The 24,358-nt window shown below is 44.0% G+C and overlaps 1 protein-coding gene across 9 annotated transcripts in view; it reads left to right on the top strand.

The window, feature by feature from the left end:
• Positions 1–22,837, top strand: part of Pogz (pogo transposable element derived with ZNF domain) — a 67,240-nt gene extending 44,403 nt beyond the window's left edge. For 4 of the 9 annotated variants that reach the window (XM_052729945.1, XM_052729947.1, XM_052729943.1 and 1 more), the window contains 15 exons: positions 838–946; positions 2,677–2,967; positions 3,045–3,254; positions 8,626–8,732; positions 9,474–9,811; positions 10,575–10,729; positions 13,610–13,710; positions 14,150–14,296; positions 17,196–17,330; positions 17,445–17,617; positions 17,778–17,918; positions 18,320–18,376; positions 18,557–18,669; positions 18,946–18,970; positions 19,094–22,837. In XM_052729945.1, coding sequence (XP_052585905.1) covers positions 838–946; positions 2,677–2,967; positions 3,045–3,254; positions 8,626–8,732; positions 9,474–9,811; positions 10,575–10,729; positions 13,610–13,710; positions 14,150–14,296; positions 17,196–17,330; positions 17,445–17,617; positions 17,778–17,918; positions 18,320–18,376; positions 18,557–18,669; positions 18,946–18,970; positions 19,094–20,765 — 3,774 coding nt within the window. In that variant the 3' untranslated portion in view covers positions 20,766–22,837. The remainder of the gene's footprint in view (positions 1–837; positions 947–2,676; positions 2,968–3,044; positions 3,255–8,625; positions 8,733–9,473; positions 9,812–10,574; positions 10,730–13,609; positions 13,711–14,149; positions 14,297–17,195; positions 17,331–17,444; positions 17,618–17,777; positions 17,919–18,319; positions 18,377–18,556; positions 18,670–18,945; positions 18,971–19,093) is intronic. The other 5 variants (XM_052729948.1, XM_052729946.1, XM_052729950.1 and 2 more) reach the window with 3 other exon arrangements.
• The last annotated feature ends 1,521 nt before the right edge of the window (positions 22,838–24,358 follow it).

Below are 24,358 nucleotides of genomic sequence, written 5' to 3' on the forward strand. Positions count from 1 at the left end.
TTTTGTTTTTTTTGTTAAAGATTTATTTATTTAGTACACAGAAGAGGGTGCCAGATCTCATTACAGATGGTTGTGAGCCGCCATGTGGGTGCTGGGAATTGAACTCAGGACCTCTGGGAGAACAGTTGGTGCTCTTAACCTCTGAGCCATCTCTCCAGCCCTGATTGCAAGTTTTGAAAGCCCAAATCTGAGTGGAATTTAAAGGCACGTGCTTCTCTCTGCTTAAGGCTTCCTAATTTCTGTAACCTCTTACTAATTTACCAGAGGTTTGTGACCTTGAAAGTGGGCTTTGGGAGCAGCATACAAAACAAGAATTGTTTATATGTTGGAACACTAGATTAAGTACTATTAGTGATTTTGGTTTTTCTCTTCAAAGTACCAGTCTGTGGATACATAGTTTTGTTTTTTTGTTACTAATAGTTTGCTAAACAGACTGGGTGTATTGGTACATACCTGTAAACCTACCTCTTAGGAGAATGAAGCAGAATTGTCATAAATTCAAGGCTAGCCTGAGCTACATAGCAAGTTTGAGGCTAACCTGGGCTACTTAAACCCTGTCTCAAAATAAAACAAAGATGTTTGCAAACACAATTAGGAGTTTGAAGGCAGCCTAAGCTACCTAGCAAGACCCATCTCAAAAAGCAAAAATAAAAACAAAAAAACACTTCACAGAGATCTAGCATGGGAGAATTTCCTAAATTTTCCATTTCAGTCATTTGAAAGCTGTAACTCTAGAGCAAGAACTATTAGGTAAGAATAGGGGGCTATCGTTTATACTGCAGTAATTGTCGGGGTAGCTGCTCTCCGTGTTAAAGGTCATTTTGCTTTTTAATACAGGGATTTCCTGTAAGGAATGTTCGGCCTGTACAAAATGCAATGAATCAGGTTGGGATTGTGCTGAACGTACAGCAAGGACAAACAGTTAGACCAATTACATTGGTCCCAGGTAAGGAAATGTTTATCCATTTGGAATAACCTGGCATCCAGGTATTTGGGGGTTCTTTTTGTTGTTGTCTCAGAATATTCTAGATCATTTGAAAGAATATTTAAAGAAAAATTTAAAATATGATCTCAACAATTTAAGCCCGCTGGGTGGTGGTGGTGCACACTTTAATCCCAGCAGAGACAGGCAGATCTCTATGAGTTTGAGGCCAGCCTGGTTTACAAAGCGAGTTCCAGGACAGCCAGGGCTGTTACACAGAGAAACCCTGTCTCAAAAAACCAAAAAAAAAAAAAAAAGTTTCTAGCCTTTGGCCAGGGTAGTAAATTTATTTTTTATTTTTTGTAAATTTATTTTTATATTTAGCTTTTCACTACCCTTTATGACTTAAGATAAGGCTTATCTAGTATTATCAATATCTGCTGATTAAGTTTGTTATCCTGAAAGAATATTGTTAATGCAAAGTCACAAATTTCATACTCCATATACATGTACTCATTTATGTGGTAGGATTATAAATTGAATTTTACTTTTAATTTTAAAGCATAGGTTTGGATATGCAGCCAAGCATGATGGCACACTCCTAGAATCCAATATTCAGGAGGTTGAAGCAGGAGGATTACTGTGAATTCAAGGCCAGTCTTGTCTCAAGAAACAAACAAACCAAGGCAGGGGGTTGGGGGATTTTAGATGTAAATTAAGTAAATGATATATCTTTTGAGGATAATACTATCAATGACCATATAATGGAATGTTAAAGAATCCTGGGGCTGGGGGTATAACCAAGGGTAGTGCATTCTTAGCATTGCTTGAGACTTTGGGTTCAACTTCTAGTACCAAAAAGAATCTTGTAATTTTCCCCCAAGTCATATTTCTTATGTATCAGGTTTTCTACAGTTCAGGTCAAAAAGAGAATAACTTATGTCATCATATAGACAGAAACCTCAGGACCAGTAGGTGGTGGCTCAGGGCTAAAAGGACTGCCTCCAAACCTGACAACCTGTTCACGCCCTAGAAGCCACATGGTGGAAGGAAAGAGCTAGTTCCCACAAGGTGTACTCTGACCCCACATGCACAACATGGTATGCACGCCACCCACACATTTGTATACATACACAAAGTATAAAAATAATAAGGGGCCTCTGTAATTTGCCTTTCTAAAGAATTTTTGGTCTTTTGATCTCAGAGCCCACAGGGCTTTTTAGACCATAAATCTTTACAGATTTCTCTATAACACTCAAGGTGTTCCATAAATATTTCTCAGTGGAATTGTCTACAATTGTTCTAGAAAAACATTCCCCTTTGGGACATTCTGGAAGAGAAGTTGCCTGTCCTATTTGAGTGTATAGAAGAAGATGGAAAATTCTTTTAGATCTGAAAAGGACTAAGTTTGGCCTTTATCTATCCGTTCTTTCTCCTGCTCCTAATACAGAGGTCAAGCTAGTATTCTTGAGGTAAAAAAGGTTAGTGTGGAAGATGTCTGCAGAGGAGTTGATGGGAACTATCTTCTAATTACTGCTTTAAGCTCCTTAGGATAAATTCTTTTGTCCTGTGGACAGCTTCTGCTTTCTTAGCTGTTAAGATCAATACTATTCTTGGTAACCTCTGATGGTCACTCAGTCAGTTTAGGGAAATAACTTCTTCCTGTTCTTGTATTTCTAGGAAAGGCAAGAAAATATGTTATAGGTGAGCTCACTGATGAAGGTTTGGGACTTTGTCTGTCTCTCTTTTAAAAGCCCCAGGTACACAGTTTGTTAAGCCGACAGTTGGTGTCCCACAAGTGTTCTCTCAGATGGCCCCTGTGAGGCCAGGCTCCACAGTGCCTGTGAGGCCCACCACCAACACCTTCACCACCGTCATCCCAGCTACTCTGACCATTCGAAGCACTGTCCCACAGTCCCAGTCCCAGCAGACCAAGTCCACTCCCAGCACCTCCACTACTCCCACTGCCACCCAGCCAGCCTCCCTGGGGCAGCTAGCTGTACAGCCTCTGGGCCAGTCCAGCCAGACCTCGAATCCTAAACTAGGTGAGACTGGGATGAGACGATGGCAGGACAGCTTGGGGCAGGGGGGGAGGCAGACGGTTCTCACTTGGTCAACGTAGCTCCCTCCTTCCCCTCTCCACCCGCAGTGAGCATTGCCAGCTTTGTCACTGTGAAGCGGCCTGGGGTTACAGGTGAAAATAGCAACGAAGTGGCCAAATTGGTGAACACTCTTAACACTGTCCCCTCCCTGGGCCAGAGTCCTGGGCCATTGGTGGTGTCCAACAACAGTTCTGCTCAAAGAGCCAGTGGACCCGAATCTTCAATGAAAGGTAATGTGAGAAACTGAACCTCCAGCCAGTCATTTGAAAACACTGATAAAGTGTTTATTGCATTGAAACTATTCTGAAGTGGAGAAATAAATAGGATGTAGGTGCTTTGATATGGTCTTACAGAAATGCTAATGTAAGAAGGTACCAATTGTGAAAATTTAACTTGCAGCCACTTTGGGGATTGATAAATGAAGTGGATGGGTTGATCAAAGATGTCTTTGTGGAAGAGGTAGATTTTGGGGGGGGGTGTCTTTTTTTAAGATTTATTTATTTTATCTATGTGGGGGGTTTTGTCTTCATGTACATCTACACCCTAGAAGAGGACATTGGATCTCACAGGACTACAGTTATAGACAGTTGTGAGTCACCATGTGTGTGCTGGGAATTGAACTGAGAATCTCTGGAGGAGCAGCTAGTGCTCTTAACCACTGAGCTATCTCTCCAACTCCTCTGGGGTGAATTTTTAAAGTTGAGGTGGTTGTAGAGAGGTTTTCAGAAAGATAGAGATTATGAATGTGAGGATTTTCCGTGATCCAGGGCAGGGACTGGTAACTTTCTGTGAGTATTCCTAGGCTTTATGTACAGCATGTGCTCTCCCGTGCTTACATACACTGGTGCCATTGTATAGAAGCAGCTACCAATACTAGACAAATGAATGAGAGCTGGACTGTGTTCCGCTAAAGTTATTAGTGGGATCTGAGTTTGGAATTTTATATGCTTTTCATGTGCCCCAAATTTTTCTTTTGCTTTTATTTCAACTATTTAAAAAAGTTGAAGCCTTTTAAATGCATTGGAAAAAAAAACTAGATAGTTAAAAAAAATTGAAATTCTTACTTTCTATGCAATGTAAAAATGAACTCAAAACCAGGTATGGTGGCACACACCTTTAATCCCAATGCTTGGGAGGCAGAGGCAGGTGGATCTCTGTGAGTTTGAGGCCAGCCTGGGCTATAGAGTGAGTTCTAAGTCAGCCAGGGCTATGTAATGAGAAGCTGTCTCAACAGCAACAAAATAAAAACCTCAAGGTAAATCAAAGACCTAAGCAAACACAGATGCTGTGAAACTCTGAAGAGAGCTGGACATGAAGTTGTACATGTCTGTACTCAGCACTCAGGAGATTGAGGAAGAAGGCTTTCTCTGAGTTTGAGGCCAGCTTGGGTTACACAGTGAGACTGTATCTCAAGAATCAAAAACAAACATGAAAACTGGGGACAGGGTCAAGGAGACAACTCAGTTAATAACGTGCTGGCTGTATGAGCATGAGGACCAGAGCTTGGATTCCCAGTGCCCAAGTAAAATCCAGCATGGTGGCACATACTTGTGCCAGTCGGTCTAACTGAAAGGGTGTGGTGACGGCCTGGTTCAATTGAAGACGTTGTCTTTAAAATAGTTTGGAGAGGTAGTGGGAGAGGTCTGAAGTCAACTTCTGACCTCTACAAGTGAGCACATCCACACATACATAATACATACATGTATAAACCATACAGAAAAAGAAAAAAGTTGACACAGTTATACATGCCTATAAATAGACCCAGCTACTTATGAGACCAAAAAAAAAAAAAAAAAAAGGATTGCTTTGTACCCAGTATAATCAAAACACTAGGCAATGTTCAGATCCTGTCTAAAAATAAATAACCAAATACAGTGGCTCAGGCCTGTAATCTAGCACTCAGGAGGTTGATACATGAAGATTGTTGTAGCACATGGGAGGTTCTGCCATAAAACAACTGACCAAAACGAAAAACTCCTAGGAAAAAAGCATGGGGGTGCGGAGCTTGACAGTATTAGATTTAACAACCGTATCTTGGATGCCAAAAGCACAGGCAAGAATAAAAATTGCTAAATTTGAAATTTTAAACTTAGATGCATTAGAGAACATTAGCAGCACAGTGAAAAAGGAACCTATAGAATGGGGAAAATACGTTGTGCTGAGAGATTACTAATAGGTAAATAATTCCTGCACTCTGCAATAATAACAAACCCAACCAATTGAAGAGGTGAAGCAGGCTTGTGTGATGGCTCAGCAGGTAAAGATGCCGCCACCAAGCCTGATGGCGTCCTGAGCTCTGACCCTGGGATCTTCGTGATGGAAGAGTGAGCCATCAGGTAGTCCTTGGGCCTCTACATACCTGCTGTGGTGTGTGTGCAAATATACAAAATACATGTACTAAAAAAATGTGTTTTTGTTGTTGTGCCTGTTATGGTGGCCCATGCTTTTAGTCCCAGCACTTGGGAGGCAGAGGCAGGCAGATCTCTGAGTTTGAGGCTAGCTTGGTCTACATAAACAGTAAGTTCCAGAACAGCCAGGGTTTCATAGAGAGACCTTGTCTGAAAAAGCAAAAAATAATATATATTTTTTAACTATTATTTTTTCTTTTTAATGAGGCAAAGAGGGCTTGTGGAGAAGTAGCAGTGATAGGATGCGTCCCCAGTGTGTGTGAGGCCCCGGATTCCATCCCCTGCAGGAGTTGGGGAAAGAGACATAGCTCCACAATCGTGAAACGTCTGATAAACAGAAGATGGCCAGCAGTATCCATTTAGGGAAACATAAAAATCATGGTGAGGCTGGGGGCGGTGGCACACACCTTTAATCCCAGCACTCGGGAGGCAGAGGCAAGTGGATCTCTGTGAGTTGGAGGCCAGCCTGGTCTACAGAGCAAGATCCAGGACAGGCTCCAAAGCTACACAGAGAAACCCTGTCTCGAAAAAACAAAACAAATCATGGTGAAATGTCATCTGTACCCATTAGGATAGTAACTCAAAAAGCAAACAAACAACACAACTAAACCAACCAAACTAGAAAGTTAACCCCAGCTCGGAAAGACAGATACTGTATGTTCTCTTGTGGATCCTAGTTTCTGTTTTTTCTCTGTGTGTACGTACGTAGGAGTAAGTGCATAGAGGCCAGGAAACTAGAAACTAGGAAGGGGCTAATGGTCGGGAGAGCTCAGTAGGGATTGAGGAGGGGAGTAGAGATGAGTAGAGCACATGTGATAGGAAGTGGCAGAGGGAACACTAGGGTTGGAAGGGAACAAGCAGGGACAGGTAGGTAACAGAGGAGCAGGTAGGGGTGGAGAATCAGCCAAGACAAAATGTACATGAAAATGCCATAAGGAGCTCACTTTGTATGCTAATTGAAAAAGAAGATGTGTGTGACTGAGAAGAAGATCCCTTCAGAGAGGGTTTAAGATTATGAGAAAACATCACTTTGATCTAGCCAAGTGATTTTGCTTTTTCCTTCTGCCTGTGGACTGAAGTTGAGTAATTCATTGTCGGACTCTAATCAAAGTTATAGTCCTTTCTTGGCTTTTTTGTGGTTGCTGTTTTGTTTCTCTGATTTTACTTATTTTTTGTGTATGGACGTTTGCCTTCTTGTATGTATGTGCACTGCATACACGCCTGGTGCCCAGAGAAACCAGAAGAGGCTGTCAGATGGTTGTGAGCCACTGTGTGAGTGCTACAGATACCAGGGTTCCCTGGAAGAGCAGCCAGCTCTGAATAACAGCTATCTCTCCAGCCCTGTAATTGTTTTCAAAAGAAACAAAATGGTGCGGACATGCTAAGCTGGCGGCTCAGCATGCCAGGATTCTTCCCCTGAGCCTGGCAGCCTGAGTTTGACCTCTGGGACCCACACTGAAGGACAGAACGGACTTCTGTAGGTTCTCTGACCACACATGTTCACACATACAGAATAAATTTAACATTTAGGTGAGGGTATAGAGAAAGTGGAATCCTCATGCACTGTTGGCAGGGATATAGCACTGAACAGATACTGTGAAAAAATATAGTATGATGTTTCTCAAAAAAAAAAAATTTAATTACCATATGCTTTAGGAGTTCTGCTTTTGAGCATGTATTGAAAAGAATTGAAAGCAGGGACTAGAACAGGAAGTTGTACGCCTGTGCTCATAGCAGCATCATTCACAATAGACGAAAGGTGAGAACAGCCTAAATTACCATCAAAGCATAAACAGATAAACAAAACGGTTCCTGTTTGCACAATGCTGTGCTATTTAGGTTTAAAAAGGAAGTCTTTTTTTTTCTTTCCAAAAGTGCTTTTTGTTTTATTTTTAAGATTCTATTTTAATTACATTTCTTCCTTCCCTTTCCTCCCTCCAAACCCTCCCATATATCCCTTCCCACTCTTCTACACATTTATGGCCTCTTCTTCATCAGTTGTTATTGCATGCATATATATTTGTATATACATACATATTCCTAAATATAACCTTTGAGTCCATATGACGTTACTTGTATGTATAGGCAGTCATTTTGACATGGTCCAGCATGGAGAACTTTAAGGGCATTGTTAGGCTATGTGAAGTACTGTCAAAGTTTGAGCCAGCAGGGTTACATAAGCAGACCCTGGTACAGAAAGGCCAGGAGGAGGAGTGCATCCGTTATCCTAGACCCTGGGATATGGAGGCAGGAGGATCAGGAACTCAGAGACACCCTCCACAGCATCATGCTTTTAAGGCTGCTATGGGCTACAAGAGGCACTGTTCCAGGCAAAACTGTCCCCCAAAATAGTTTCAGTTCTGTAAGTTAAGAAGAGTTCTGGAGTCTGGAGAGATGGCTCAGTGGTTAAGAGCACTGGTGCTCTTTCAGAGGACCTGGGTTTAATTCTCAGCCCCATGTGGCAGCTCACAACTGTCTATAACACCAGTTCCAGGGGGTGCAACGCCTTCATATAGACATGAATGCAGACAAAACACCAGTGCACATAAATAAATTTACTTTAAAGTTTTGGAAGTTATACAACTTAAAGCTAGTTACAGTGCTGAGTATGTATGAATGTATATCATAGTGTCACAACTCATTACTCTTGTTTCTTTTAAAACAGTCTCCCTATGTAGGCCAAATGGAACTAGATATATAGACCAAGCTGGCCTGGAACTTGGGGTCCTCCTGCCTCCACCTCCCAAGTACTGGGATCATAGGTGTGCATCACCATGCGCAGCTCCATCCCAGTTTTAAAAAAGGAAAATGTCTGTCAGGCATATGGCACATCCTGTTATTCCAGCACATGGGGGTGGAGGCAGGTTAATCATGAGTTCAAGGTTAACCTGAATGACACAAAGATGCTGTCTGTAAACAAGCCAAAAAAACCATAAGTGGGAGAGAAAAAGAGAATTTTACCTAATTAGAAGTGGTGGTAGAAGGCATTCCTAGCTCATGAGTCACAGTAGAAACTGACTGCTGGCTGAAACGGTCTCTGGGTTTCAGTTTGCCAGCCCTGGCCCAGAGTTTGAGCAGTTAAAAAATGTGTCTCTCATGCTTGCTCCTTACTCTTGGCTTTCTTCTCAGGGACTGTGTAGTCTTGCCCCAGTATGCTGTATTAATCTTTATCAATTCTTCTCCATTCTTCCAGTGACCTCTTCCATCCCAGTGTTTGACCTCCAGGACGGTGGACGGAAAATATGTCCACGGTGTAATGCTCAGTTCCGTGTTACTGAAGCTTTGAGAGGTCACATGTGTGTAAGTGACACCACCCATGATAAGGATCCAGCTTAAGTGGCCACTTCTACCTCCTCTGATACTGGGATCATGAAAAGCAGATGCTTAAATTGGCTTGGAAACTTTTAAAAGCTGTTTTTTCTTTGGTATAGTGTAGAAAATGGTTATGTAAACCAAAAATATGATAGACTACATGTAAAGACTGCCAATAGGTGATGGAACACTTACTGTCTTAGCATGGTTGATTTGATCTCACAGGACAGCAAGTTTGTCACGTAAGACCCCAGACAATGGTCATATCCTCAGCTCAGTTTTAACTCTATCACTGGGAGAATGAAAACCTGTTACCTGGTCCCTGCTTTATTTGGAGTCTTGTTACTTTCTGGTATCAGTTCAAATGAAGGTTGGAACTTCTTTCTCTAGAGAGTTCAGAGTCAGATGATGCTAGCACAGGCTCTAGCCAGGCAGGAGGGGAGCAGTGAAAGGTGCAGTGCTCAAGGCTGTGTGGACAGACACAAAAGGTGAACTCTGGGACTACTGAAGAGGGCTGGAGGAAGACCACTGGAACCCCACTCAGCTGTGCTGACGAATGCCTGCAGGCCCAGCTGTGCAGTGGGCTATCCTGAGCAGAGATCCCAGTGTCCACAAACGTGTCCCTTATCGCCTACGTGAACAAACCATTCCCAGGACTATTGGTGACATTATGTATTTAGCTCATCCTAGTCTCAGGTAAGTGGGATGATGATGTCCTCTCTTTTACAGTACTGCTGCCCTGAAATGGTTGAGTACCAGAAGAAAGGCAAGTCCCACGATGCAGAGCCCAATGTTCCATTGGCGGCAAAGCCCTCATCCCCTGAGAAGACAGCTCCTGTTGCTTCCACACCCTCCTCCACACCTATTCCTGCTCTCTCACCATCTACCAAAGTACCAGAGCCAAATGAGAATGCTGGAGATGGTGTCCAGACCAAACTTATTATGCTAGTTGATGACTTTTACTATGGACGGGATGGGGGCAAGGTAGCCCAACTCACAAGCTTTCCTAAGGTTGCCACGTCTTTCCGATGCCCTCATTGTACCAAAAGGCTGAAAAACAACATTCGGTAAGCATGAAACAGCCTTGGAGGTTACCCTGCATAAAAAAGACAAGTCGTCTTGTATTGTTCAGTTTTTCTTTTTGGAAACATTAACTATGATGCTGTCTTGTTAGAATTTATAGTGTGCAATACTGTTGAATTAATTTTATTATAGTAATAAAGGATACCTTTGAGTTTGAGTAAGGAGGACCAGTTTCTCTGCACAGAACCTACTTTTAGTTTTAAGAACCTGTTTGTTATCTGGGACTGGAGAGATGACTCAGCAGTTAGGAGCACTAGCTGCTCTTCCGGAGGACCTGGGTTCAATTCCCAGTAATCACATGTCTGTAACTCCAAGATCTGACATACATGCACGTAAAACACCAATCACATAAAATAAAAATAATTATTAAAATAAAAACAAAAAACACGTTATCTGGAGCTGGAGAAAGGACTCAGAAGTTAAAAATGTGTTCTGCTCTTGCAGAGGACCTGTGTTCAAGTCCCAGCACTCACCTCAGGTGGCTCATGATTATCTGTAACTCCAGCTCCAGGGGATCTCATGCCTCTGGCCTCCTTAATCACTTGTACCAATGAGTACATGCCCACATACATAGACATACATACATGCACAGAATTTGAAAAGAACCATCTTTCTAGGCTCAGAAAATGACTATCCTAAATAGAGGAAGTTGGAGGAGGGGAGCAAATAATTTTGGCTTATAATTCTATCATTCTGTCTCAAAGACTACTGATTGTTTCTGTACTTTCTCTTTGTGCTGTGCTACAGATTCATGAACCATATGAAACACCACGTGGAACTTGATCAGCAGAATGGGGAGGTGGACGGGCATACTATCTGCCAGCACTGTTACCGCCAGTTCTCCACCCCCTTCCAGCTTCAGTGCCACTTGGAAAACGTTCATAGTCCCTACGAGTCTACTAGTAAGTGTGGAAACTCACACTCCAGCGGAGGGGTGGGAGCTGCCTTTCCTTCACCTACTGAATGGCACTAGCGAAGAGCTCATTACATGCAGATGATGATAATGTTAGAGGAAGTACTTTCCCCTCTTCTTTATTGAATGAGTGCTTCCGGTGACATAGGTGGCGAGCTAGAATGTTGCAGTCCCCTGTTTTACAAAACGGGGAGATCAAACAAGCATTAACTTAGAGTAATGAAGTCATTTGCTTAAAACATGCATTTCTAGCTAGAGGTGGTGGTGCACACCTTTAATCCCAGCAGATCTCTGTGAGTTGGAGACCAGCCTGGTCTGCAGAGTTCCAGGACAGCCAAGGCTACACAGAGAAACCCTGTCTCGAAAAAAAGCATATATTTCTATTGAGTTGACACTTTAAGATGTGAGCCCAGCATTCAAGACTTGTTGTTGTTGTTTTTTGTTTTGTTTTTGTTTTTGTTTTTGTTTTTTTTTTGGTTTTTCGAGACAGGGTTTCTCTGTGTAGCTTTGCGCCTTTCCTGGAACTCACTTGGTAGTCCAGGCTGGCCTCGAACTCACAGAGATCCGCCTGGCTCTGCCTCCCAAGTGCTGGGATTAAAGGCGTGCGCCACCACCGCCCGGCCAGTTGTTGTTGTTTTTAAAGACAGAGTTTCTCTGTATAGCCCTGGCTGTCTTGGAACTTACTCAGTAGACCAGGCTGACTTTGAACTCAGACATGCCTGCCTCTGCCTCCCAAGTGCTGGGATTGAAAGTGTGTACTGCCACCACCCAGCTTCAGGATTTTAATTGTAAGAGTGTGTGCATGCATGCGTGCGTGTATGTGTGTATACACATGCTCCTAGGCAGGGCCTTACAGAGGCTAAAGGCATCAGATTTCCCTGGAGCTAGAGTTAGAGATGATTGTGAGCTGCCCATTGTGGATGCTGGGAACCAAGCTCCAATTCTCTGCTAAAGCAGTGCACACTTAAACCACTGAGCATTTCTCACTTCCTGTTCAGATTATTTCTGGTATCTTTTAAAGAACTGACAATTTTGTTGAAAATGCAAAAATTATGTTAAGTATAGGAGCTTATATAATTATAGTATGTGAGAATAAGAGTATTACATGTTAGGTTTACAGGCTCATGCTGTAGTACCAGCACTTAGAAGGAGAGGTAGGAAGATCACTGAGTTCAGAGCAAACCTGGGCTACATAAGACCCTATCTCTAAAGAACAAGATCATGTTACAAACCTGCCTGACATGATAGCAGTGATGGGTACGATAATTCCGAGAGGGAAGACGATCTTGTGGTCAGGTTTCACAAAAAGTGGTGGTTAAACTTTTAGAGTTGGAAATATAGAAAGGACTTAGGAAAAAAGATTCAAGGGGTGGACCATTGTTTGATACTTAAAATTCTATAAAATACTTACAACTCTTAAAAGTCTATAATTTCCATATTTGCAGAAAGCTGAAAGGCCAGTGAACAAAGAAAAACACAAATATGTCCCCTTTTCTAGCCATACTTTGTTTTTTTGTGGGTTTTTTTGTTGTTGTTGTTGTTTTTGTTTTTTTGTTTTTTTCCGAGACAGGGTTTCTCTGTGTAGCTTTGCGCCTTTCCTGGATCTCACTCTGTAGCCTAGGCTGGACTCAAACTCACAAAGATCCGTCTGGCTCTGCCTCCCGAGTGCTGGGATTAAAGGCGTGTACCACCACCACTCGGCTTTTTTTGTTTTTTTCAGGACAGGGCCTCTCTATGTTGTTTTGGTGCCTGTCCTGGATCTGGCTATGCCTCCTGAGTGCTGGGATTAAAGGTGGGCACCACCAGCTGGGCAGTGGTGGCGCATGCCTTTAATCCCAGCACTCGGGAGGCAGAGGCAGGCAGATCTCTGTGAGTTCGAGGCCAGCCTGGTCTACAGAGTGAGTTCCAGGAAAGGCACAAAGCTACACAGGGAAACCCTGTCTCAAAAACCCCCCCCCAAAAAAAAATTAAAAAAAAAAAAAAAAAAAAGGTGGGCACCACCACCGCCTGGCTAGCCATACTTTGTAATTCAAAATATGAAGTAATTAAAAATTTTATAAAAAATTTATAATTATATTCTTAGAATCAAGCTTGACAAATTGGCTAATTTCAGAATATAATTATCTTGAATCTGTTAATATGGAAAGAGAAATGACATTTATGACAAGGTAAGCGCGTCTGTCCAGCCAAGTGTGGTGACACACACCATTAATACCTGACATGGGAGGCAGAGGCAGAATGGTCTATGAGTTCCAGGCCGTGCAGGACTGTGTAATGAGACCCTGTCATGAAAACAAAAAGAAAGCAAAGATCTCTTAGTGTTTGTCAGCCTTTTCAGAACAAATTCTTCCTGGAACTTCCTGGACAGTCAGTAGATATTATGAATGATTTATAAATGAGGATCTTGTCCTTAGGCATAGGCATATGTAGTATTTTCAAAGAACTCATTCAGCAGTGTAGGATGCACACTGTAGATGTGTGGGAGCTCATGAACAGTAGTAAGTCATAGGCTTTCTACTAGGTTCCTGTCTATCATAAGAGGTGACAGGTCCTAGGTCACAACAGTGGGTATCGAGTTAGAAAGAGAAGTAGGAGATAGGAAATGGTAAACAGAGAACGTGACTTCAAGTTAGAAGTCAAGAGAAAATGTCCAATTTAAAATGCAGATAGTTCACAGTCTAGAGTAGAGCTTTGTTTATTAGAAAGACTGAGTTAGAGACATAGGGACATGAGTTGTCATTAGCAACACAAGTGTCAGAGCAGAACCATTTTACAGATGTGCTGGTGACTGCAGTGCACGTGCCGTCAGAATTTTAAGGGCTATGATCTTCCATCCAGGTGCATGTCTAGATTCTTTTTCTTCTTACAGCCAAGTGCAAGATCTGTGAGTGGGCGTTTGAAAGCGAGCCGCTGTTTCTCCAGCATATGAAGGACACTCATAAGCCTGGAGAGATGCCTTATGTTTGTCAGGTACTGCCTCTTCCTCCAGAGCAGTTTAGGCATCTTGTTTCTAAACTGATGGTGAAGAAGTCCACTAAAAGTACCCACTGTACACATTCCGTGTAGGTACTCTGAAGACACACGGAAAGAGACTAACACAGTTCCCATAGTTAGGACTTCCCGGAAGATAACAGCTGGAGAAGGGCCTCCTGTGCAGACTGAGAGAGTGTCTCCCAAGCTTCCGCTCTCAAGATAGAGAGTGCTTTTATTCCTTAGGAAATATGGGTTGTTGGCAGACTCTGCTGTCCATTACTGTTCTTATGGATCTCCCCCACGTAGATCTCTATCACAAAACCAGAACAGTAATACCCCATGCATTTAGCTCCCCCCCCCCCCCCATATGGTTGTTGTTACCTCTTTATGGCTCCAGTTACTCACTCTTACCTTATTTTCCTTCTTGCATGATCAGGTGTGTCAGTATCGCTCCTCCCTCTACTCTGAGGTAGATGTCCATTTTCGGATGATCCATGAAGATACTCGGCACTTGCTCTGCCCGTATTGCCTGAAAGTCTTCAAAAATGGCAATGCCTTCCAGCAGCACTACATGAGGCACCAGGTATCAGGCACCAAGCAATCCTGTGTTCTCATTTGAATTTTGGGACTCAGGGTCAGGGCTGAGATAGATTAATTAATAATTAATGTTGATAGAGAAGATAGTACTGTGAGCAAACATCATTCAGTTCCTATTACTTGCCACACACTAGGTTAGATGTTAAGAGATTAAGTACTAAAGGAACAATACACGAAACCATTATGAGGGCTGTGTTAACAGGGCAAGAATAAGCATCTACCTATTCTGGGAGCTGAGGGGATATCCAGGAAGAAGTGGTATTTAAGGTCTGAAGGATGAATAATGATGTAGAATAAAATAGAGCAGAGAAGTAATGGACCTGAGGCACAAGGTAAGCCTGTGGCAGTGTAAGGAAGTGAGAGGCGTTCAGAGTAGATTGTAGGATACAAGGCAGGCAGGTGTTGGAAGCTAGGTGGGGACTAGTTATGGGTGCTCTCCTCGGCTGGGAAAGGGAGTTGAAGCCCTGGGTGATAGGTTCCTACTTCTTTTATTCAAGATTTTACCCGGGTGCATTAAGTAAACTGAGGAAGTTCAGAGTGGAGGAAAGACCAGCCGAGGCTTTGGAGTCCTTTAGGAGGAGGTGACTGGTGCTGGCTGGTGAGGTGAAGAAAGGAGTAGTGTTTGGAGGTATTGCTCAGACACCATGGATTTAGGATTTAGAGATGGGTGAGTGAGGTAGCAAGAGAGTGAAAATGGTCCCTAAACAAGTACTGCCTTCGTCTTTGGCGTTTTAGCCACGCTGCTGTCAGGCTGAGGCCCGTGGCCTGGGCTACATAGAACAAGCCTGTGTCAAAATATGCTAAATGGTTCCTAGTCTTCGTTGACAGGTGGATGAACAGCAGGACTGTTTACTGAGAAATTCTGGAGAAAGCAAATGTTGAGAGAATATTGAGACTTAGGTATTTTGGCTAAGCACCGTCTGTTGACATTCCAGTACAGCCGGTAGATAATAGATCTGATGTCTGGGTTGTCACAAGAGTCATTTGAGAATTGTTATATACATTCCTTAGGTTTTAAACTTTTTTTCTTTCTTTTTTGAGACTTTGTCTCACTGTGTGGCCTTAGCTGGCCTCAGACTCATAGAGATTCACCTGCCTCTGCCTCCTGGCTGCTTAGATTAAAGGTGTGCACCATAATACCAAGCTGATTTTATTTTATTTTATATGTGTGTTGTTTTGCCTACGTGTGTCTATGCCTGAGTTACAGATGGAAGCCCCTGTGTGGGTGCTGGGAATTGAACCAGTGTCCCAGAAGAGCAGCCAGTAGTACTTTTAACCACTGAACCGTCCTAGCACCCCAGCTGATTTTAAACTTTTTAAGTTTCAGAAGTCCTCCAGATGTGTCGAGGATAAGGCTGAGAGCCCTTGAAGTTTCTATCCATAGAACAACCACTGTAGTCCTAGTAGGCCTTTTGTTGCCAAGGAGACTGAAGTGTTCTGAAGAAAAGGTTGTGATCAAAGTGCTCAGGCCACAGGAATGTTAAGCTAGAAAGAAACCCGAGACAGACCCTCTATTAATCAACATTTAAGAGACTATTGGGTTGATTGGTTCCAGCAGGAGAAACAAAGGACTTGAGAAAGTAAATGGAGACAACCTAAGGATGTTCATTTACACAGAGGAGGACAGAGGGTGGGTGATCCAGGCAAGGAGTGGCTGAGGGGAAAACCGGTTGTGTGGCTGGTTCTGTTGTATTTTATTTACAATATGGAATAGTTATAACCTTGTTTCAAAATGCTATAGAAAGCCTAGTATGGTGGCTCACACTGTAATCTCAGCACTCAGGAGGCTGAGGTCGTAGATTGGCCATTAATTTGAGGCCTGCCTAGACTGCTGAGTAAGTTCCAGGCTAGCCTAAGATACACAATGAGACTCTGTCCTAAAAAAAAAAAAAAAAGTAAACAATGCTACAAAAAAGAACCTACTAGAGGAGAGTGAAGGTTTGTGAGAGACATAAAAATGGAAAACCAGGTGTGGGTACTGTGTGCTCCATGTTGCATGTGCACATACACATGCAGCTCTCACAAAGCGCCTCCTTCACTCAGCTCCTCTTCATAGTATAGGCCTGTGGAAACCAGTAGTTTTATCTTAGCCCAATGTTACACTTATTTGCTATCCAAGCAAAGAAAGTCACAGGATAGGAGTCCTGTTTTCGAAGACCAAGTCCTCAAAATAGTCTCTGAAACATACATACATACATACACACATATATATATATAAAGAGCCTCTCCCTACTCTAACCCCTCCCCCCCATTCTACACCCACTCCCCCACCCCCCAGAAAAAGGAATGCAAAGCGACAATACGGAGGGAGTACTACCTTTTGTACGCAGCTGGAGAGTGCCTTGGTGATGGGGTGCGTGCTTGGCATAAGGAAGGCTTCAGCTTCTTGCTTGTACCCCTGGCACCACCAGAGGAAGATAAACAAAAGAAGGCTTTGCTTTGGGGTTGCTTCTGTGCAGTTGATGAAAAAGTGCTGGGAACCTGGTGTTACCTGTCTGTGAAAATGAACCAAGGATCTGGGTTAAAGGAACCTGGACTGTGAAGGAAGGGAACAGAACGAGAAGTCTGAGTTGTTTTGTTGTTTGCTTGACAGCTTTACCATGTATATTTTTGTGTGTTTCTAAAAATCAATAAGAATGTCCAGATGATAGGCGTGAGCAAGCGTGTTGCTGGCCCAAATGCTCCCAGTCAGGAGTGGCTGAGGACCTGTGCATCCTGGCCTTCACTTTCTGGGGATGTGAGGTGGTGGTTCTCAGAGATAGGTTTCCTGGTCTTGAGTAGTTCTCATTGAATTCTCAGCAGAGAGAAGGAAAGACTAATGTTGACATTGATTCACTGGGAACGTTTAAGGGATTCTTGTCTGTTTTGTTTTTTCTCCACTTCAGAAGAGAAATGTTTATCACTGCAACAAATGCCGGCTACAGTTTCTCTTTGCCAAGGACAAAATTGAACACAAGCTCCAGCACCATAAAACCTTCCGTAAACCTAAGCAACTGGAAGGCTTAAAACCAGGCACCAAGGTAAAGGGTTTGCCTGAAGTTTCTTTTACAGACCCGGGGAGGGTAAGCACAGAGATGGACAGTACCCTGAGAGTTGCTGTGAGTGTCATTTAATTGTCTTCCCTTGATTCTCAGGTGACAATCCGGGCTTCTCGGGGGCAGCCACGAACTATCGCTGTGTCTTCAAATGATACATCTTCTAGCGCCTTACAGGAGGCAGCACCACTGACCTCCTCCACCGACCCCTGTCCTGTCTTCCTTTACCCCCCTGTCCAACGCAACATCCAGAAGAGAGCTGTGAGGAAAATGTCAGTGCCTCCTTCTGAATGCTAGGCGGGTGGGAACTGTGGGCAGAGCATTTCCTAATAGCCAAGGAAATCAGATGCCATCTGCAGCAGGGTCAGTGGTCAAAAAATTCTTAGGCTTTGATGGTTTCTGAAGCAGTAATGAAATTTTTGTTTTTAACAGGAGTGTCATGGGCCGACAGACATGTCTGGAGTGCAGCTTTGAGATCCCAGATTTCCCCAATCATTTCCCTACCTATGTGCACTGTTCTCTCTGTCGCTACAGCACCTGCTGCTCTCGAGCTTACGCCAATCACATGATCAAGTAAGTCGAGAGCAAACCAGGACTTGTGGAGTCCAAAACTCTCTTCATCCCTCCCATTTCTATTTGGTTTCTTTCTTCAACTCTTAAAGCTGTTTGTCCATCTCTTCTAGGGGGATAAAAGAGCAAACCCATATTGGCCTTGTTAGTCTATGCTCCAAATGACCTAGGGTCTGGCTACTGAAAGTGCAGTCCAGGCATTGGATGGGAGCTTGTTAGAAATGCTGATTCTTAGCCCCATCCTAGACCTGAATTAAAACGTGAATTGTAATTGAGCCTCAGGTCATTTTGTATTTATATTGAAGTTTGAGAAGCCTGATGGTCAAACTGGTCTGGATTGAGAAGGCATCTTTTTGGTTGGACATTGTCATTGGCTGGTAACTCTGCTTCTTTGTCTTTTTCAGCAATCATGTGCCACGGAAGAGCCCCAAGTATTTGGCTTTGTTTAAAAATTCTGTAAGGTAATAAACATTTCTCGGTGCTCTAGTTGTTGAAGTTAATGTCATGTCCTTGTTTTGTGGAGTGGTTATGTGCATCACTCCCTTACTTAAGCCTCAGAGTTGAAGTGTGTAGTGTCTCTGCCGTATGTGTCTAATATACTCTTGGTCCTCTCGCTCTTTCTTTCTCTTTTTCTCTCTTAGTGGAATCAAGCTGGCCTGCACTTCCTGTACCTTTGCTACCTCTGTGGGAGATGCCATGGCCAAGCATTTAGTGTTCAACCCCTCCCACAGATCCAGCAGCATCTTACCACGGGGTAAGTGAGAGAAACTGGGATAAACTGGGATTGGGAGAAGGGATGTCATACTATATGAGCCAGGAGCATCTTTCTCTGGCCTCACCCTTTCACCGTTTAGACACACACAACTGTAAACATTCTCACCTGAAGTTAGAGAAGACTGGGAAGGTTGCCCCATGAAGAGTCTATTAGTGGGTAGCATGTTGAAATCTCAAAGTATTATCTATGGAATGTTGGGTTGTTGTTTTTTTTTCCCCAGTGAGCTAACTTTTTTTTTTAATTTCATTTTCCCAGGGCTCAGTTGGATGTCTCACTCCAGGTAACATCTGTTTCATGATTTAATGTGTGCTTTGTGTAATGTTTGCCCTTATTAACACTGTTGTTTAAATTCCTAAGTTTAACTGATGTTTCCGCTCTCTGCTTCCCTTCTCCACTCATTTAGGCCTGGCCAGACTCCTGAGCGAGTGTACGACCGGAACTTGAAGAATATGTATCTTCCACCTCCCTTCCTCCCTAACAAAGCTGCCACTGTGAAACCCGGAGGAGCCACCCCAGCAGAGCCTCAAGAGCTTGCAGTTCCTGTGGCCCCGGCCCTTCCATCACCCGTCTCAACTGCAACCCCCCCAGCAACCCCTACTCACCCACAGCCCTCATCCCTGCTGCCCTTGGCCACAGAGGGGGCTGAACGTCTGAACGTTGAACAGGAAGAGGGAAGAAGCCCCATCACCCAGGAACCTGAACCAGCAGGTGGTGGTGGAGGCGGCAGTGGGGTTGGCAAGAAAGAGCAGCTGTCTGTGAAGAAGCTTCGGGTGGTACTGTTTGCCCTGTGCTGCAACACAGAACTGGCAGCTGAGCACTTCCGAAACCCCCAGCGTCGGATTCGCCGTTGGCTTCGACGCTTCCAGGCCTCTCAGGGAGAGAATTTAGAGGGCAAATATCTCAGCTTTGAGGCGGAAGAGAAACTGGCTGAGTGGGTGCTGATCCAGAGAGAGCAACAGCTCCCTGTAAATGAGGAGACCTTGTTTCAGAAGGCCACCAAAATAGGACGCTCTTTGGAGGGGGGTTTTAAGATATCCTATGAGTGGGCTGTGCGCTTCATGCTGCGGCACCACCTCACTCCCCATGCCCGGCGAGCTGTAGCCCACGCATTACCGAAGGATGTAGCAGAAAATGCAGGACTCTTCATTGAGTTTGTACAGCGGCAGATTCACAATCAGGACTTGCCTTTGTCTATGATTGTGGCTATTGATGAGGTCTCCTTGTTCCTGGACACAGAAGTACTGAGCAGTGATGACCGAAAGGAGAATGCTCTCCAGACAGTGGGTACAGGGGAGCCTTGGTGTGATGTAGTGCTGGCTATCCTGGCAGATGGCACTGTCCTCCCTACCCTGGTTTTCTACCGTGGACAAATGAATCAACCTGCTAATGTGCCGGACTCTATATTGCTAGAGGCCAAAGAGAGTGGCTACAGTGACGATGAGATCATGGAGCTTTGGTCAACCCGTGTGTGGAAGAAGCACACAGCTTGTCAGCACAGCAAAGGCATGCTGGTGATGGACTGCCATCGCACTCACTTGTCAGAAGAGGTACTGGCCCTGCTCAGTGCTTCTAGCACTTTGCCTGCAGTGGTCCCTGCAGGCTGTAGCTCTAAAATCCAGCCATTAGACGTGTGCATCAAACGAACTGTTAAGAACTTCCTGCACAAAAAATGGAAGGAGCAGGCTCGGGAAATGGCAGATGCTGCATGTGATTCAGATGTCCTGCTTCAGCTGGTGCTGGGCTGGCTGAGTGAGGTGCTGGGTGTCATTGGGGACTCCCCAGAGCTAGTTCAGCGGTCCTTCCTCGTGGCTAGTGTTCTGCCAGGTCCTGATGGCAACATTAACTCACCTACACGCAACGCTGACATGCAGGAGGAGCTCATTGCCTCCCTAGAGGAGCAGCTGAAGCTGAGTGGAGAGCGGTCTGAGGAGCCCTCGGCTTCCACCCCCAGGCCCAGGTCATCTCCTGAAGAGACAGTTGAGCCTGAAAGCCTTCACCAGCTCTTTGAGGGGGAAAGTGAGACGGAGTCCTTCTATGGCTTTGAGGAAGCTGACCTAGATCTGATGGAGATTTAGGTGCTGGGTCGTGAGAGCAGAGTTGGGTAGGAAAGCGGAGGGGGAGGGTAGAGGGACTTAGAGAAAGGGGTACCAGTGGGGTACTCGGTTTATATTTTTAATTTTATGCCACCACTCCCCTGACATTGATACTTTCTGTGAATTTGTGGGTTATTAGGACAGCCAGTAGTGATATCACTTCTGAGCTGAGGAGCTGGCCCATTGGTTACTCACTTCTGCTAAAAACAGGTTCTTGTGACTTTTTTTCCTTCTTTAATTTAAATCACTGTGTTTGCTATTTTTCTGACAAAATCTAGGAAAACAATCCTTTGTGGACAGATATTAAATTGTTTTGTTTCCCCTTTTACCTCAATTGTATCATAGTATTTCTGGGTTTTGTTTGTTTTATTCTATGGCCAATGTCTTTGGGCATGATACTATCTAATCATTGTTAATGTGAGAACTCTTCTGCAGATGGGAAAGAAACAAATATGTAGCTCACAAGCTGGTTTATTACATGTGTGGATAAATTTTTTCATTGTGGTCTTAACACTTTTATATAAAAATGGAAATGAAAAAAGAATCCCACTGAACTCTTTCCTTCTCCCTTCCCTTCCTTCTCCAGAGGTGTTGGTTTCTACAGCAGCTCTTGATATAAAATCGTGGCTTTAAAAATGCATGAAACCTCCTTGAATCATCCAGAATGAATAGATTTTTCTTTCCTCACCACCCTCCACCAAAACACAACAGAAAATCTCTTTTGCACTTGTGACCCTGACCCCTTTCCTGATTTCCACACCGTCCTTTACTCTGCACAAAGGAGCACATGTATCCCTAGCAAGTAAGAGGTCCTGGTGAGGTGATCAGTCAGTGTTCAGGTGGAAGCCATCCCTAGTCTCTCTGTCTTCCATCAGCCAGCCCCCAGCGGTGGCGGCGGCAGAACCCCTGCTTTGTTGAACTTTGTCCTGTTAATCACGCCTTGACAGCACACCTGCTCAAGACATCACAGGTACTAACTGGCGTATGTTAAGTGTTGAACTCGAACAAGACACAGACCGCTTGAACTCCCGCTAACCCGTGGTTTTCACATTTCTCAATGTTTCAGAAGAAACTGATGTGGAAAAAAAAAAAAAGCATAGAGGTGTGCACAGAGAAAGACATGAATCTTTATTTTTCACTGCCAACTTCAAGGAAAATTTTTCTACAATTTGCATGAGGGATTTTTTTTTTTTTTTAAAGAAAAAGATGTATTCACGGTGATAAACCAAAATGTACTGTACCATAGAAGAAAAAAAAGAACAAAAAACCAAGTCTACCTTTCCCACAGCCACACCATTCTTGTCCATCCTGAGGCTTTCGGCAATGTTTCCTCCTGTGAGCCAAGGAGGCAACCTGCACAAGCTTGTAAGTGGTTCATCTTTAAAATGTACATAAGTGGAGCCTTTAATAAAATGAGAGGAAATGGATTTATATACCTTTTTCTATGTGTCCCTGTTTAATAGGCTTTCATAGACTGGGAGATGTTCGAGATGACAGCCTGGTGGTCCAGGTGTAGGTGTGTGGTCTTTGTTACCACCTGTTCCTCTCCCTGCAGTTTGGTTTTTTAACTCCCAGCACACTAGAACCTAGTGAACAGGACCGATCCCACAAGTTTGGCCAGCTCTGTCTGAACCCATGGCGTTGGAGATCTGAACGGAGGATCCACCTAGGCTTCTCTTCCCCAGCTTTTTGCTCAATGCCATTTTATTGATGGACTATATATACTTCAAAGCCAACCTTCTGCCTTTGAGAAAGCTGGAGAACTGTAAGTGGCCACTTCAATCCACAACCAAACGAATTCTCTTTGTTCATCTCTGCAGCAGCCACACCCTTAGCAGAGCTGGGTTCGTGGCCTCTGCACATTGACTTTGAATGGGTGATTATTTTTTATTTTTAATTTTTTTTTTAAGATCATGGTAACAGTGGGTCGGCTGGGTTTTGGCAAGCAAATTGTCTTTGTGGACTCTGCCTGCATGGCTTAGTGGTAGAAGGAATTTTTTTTGTTTTTGTTTTTTATAATTCAGTTTAATCAATAAACATGTATTTATTGACAACTTTCTGTGTTGAGATCAAGTATGTCCAAGTTCCAGATTGAAGGCTCAGGATTTCCTTTGTGTGAACCTATCTGCTGCTGTCTATACCACTCTCAAAGGGTCTGGAGAGCGTCGTGCAGAAGACCTACAATTTTCATTTTTAAACATCAAGGGATAGAACATGGCTAATTCCCAACTACTTAAAATGTATTTTTATGTGTTGAATGTAGGCACCACATGCTATCACAACATGCACACGAAGGTCAAGACAACTCTTGGCTCTGCTGCCATCTTGTGGGATCTGGGGATTAAACTCAGGTCTTCAGACCTATGTCCTAGGACTTTGTGTGTGTGCATTCATGTGTGGATGCAGGCACAAGTGTGGAGTATGACGACAACTCTGGGTGTCCTCACTCACCACCTAATTGAGACAGCTTTTCTGCTTCCTGGGCCAGGCTCTGGCTCTCAAGCTTACAGGCCCTTCCTGCCTCTGCCCCCCATCTCCCTGTAGGACCTGGGAGTACAGACTTGAGCTGCTCCACCCAGCTTCCCATGGGTTCAGGAGACTTACATTAGGTCTTCACACAAGCACAAGAACTGCTTCAGCAACCAAGCCGTCTGCCCAGCTCCACTGAGGAGTTTTTTAAATGCTTGTGTTTACTTGTATGTATGTGGGTATGTGCACAGGAGTGCAGGTGCTCACGGGATGCAGTCAGTGGCTGTCCCTTGGAGCTGGAGTTAGAGGCAGGTGTGAGCCACATCCATGGGTGCTGGGACTCAAACTCAGGTCAGGTCTTCTGCGAAAGTAGTACTATCTGCTCTTACGCTGAGTCACCTCTCCAGCCCCCCACTTAGGATTTTTTAATAAACACAAATGCTTCTTCAAAGTACCAAGTGCTAGAATTATAGACAAACATGAGTTAAATGTGCTTAGCATCTCCTGGCTGGCTACCTGTGGTTGGCTTAAGGCCTGAGCACCACCATACACAATTGCTCTGCCACATACCACGTACCTGTCAGTGAAATTGCATTTTAACCAGTCACATTTGCAGCCATCATTAACCACCACCATGCTCCCCACCCCCACCACCATGCTCCCCACCCCCAAAATCTACATTTTAGAATATAGTGCATGGGAGAAAATGAAGAGAATACTGTATATGTGTAAGCTAACTGTGTTACCAAAGATCCAGTTGACCCTGTAAGAAGCTAGCTTTAGGACAATCCCAAGTGAATACTGTCTGGGGTCTTCTTTATTGTCACACAGAGACTCCTTACTTGCTAAAAGAGCTTAAATGCCCCCATCACCACGAGTGCTTATAATCATCCCTCACTTGGGAGGCTGAGGTCAACCTCAGATAGAGTGAAGGGCTAAGGAAATGGCTGCCAAGTGCTTGCCAGCCAAGCACGAGGGGTTCAGCCCTGAGCACCCATGTGCTGTGGCGTGCACATTGAAAATCCCAGTGCCAGGGAGGTGGAGACAGGATCCCGGGGCCTGCTGGCCAGTCAGCCTAGCTGAATTGATAAGCTACTAAGGTGGAG

The sequence above is a fragment of the Peromyscus californicus genome, unplaced genomic scaffold (genome assembly GCF_007827085.1).
Source record: "Peromyscus californicus insignis strain IS unplaced genomic scaffold, ASM782708v3 Scaffold_9__1_contigs__length_137607984, whole genome shotgun sequence".
Lineage (NCBI taxonomy): Eukaryota > Metazoa > Chordata > Mammalia > Rodentia > Cricetidae > Peromyscus > Peromyscus californicus.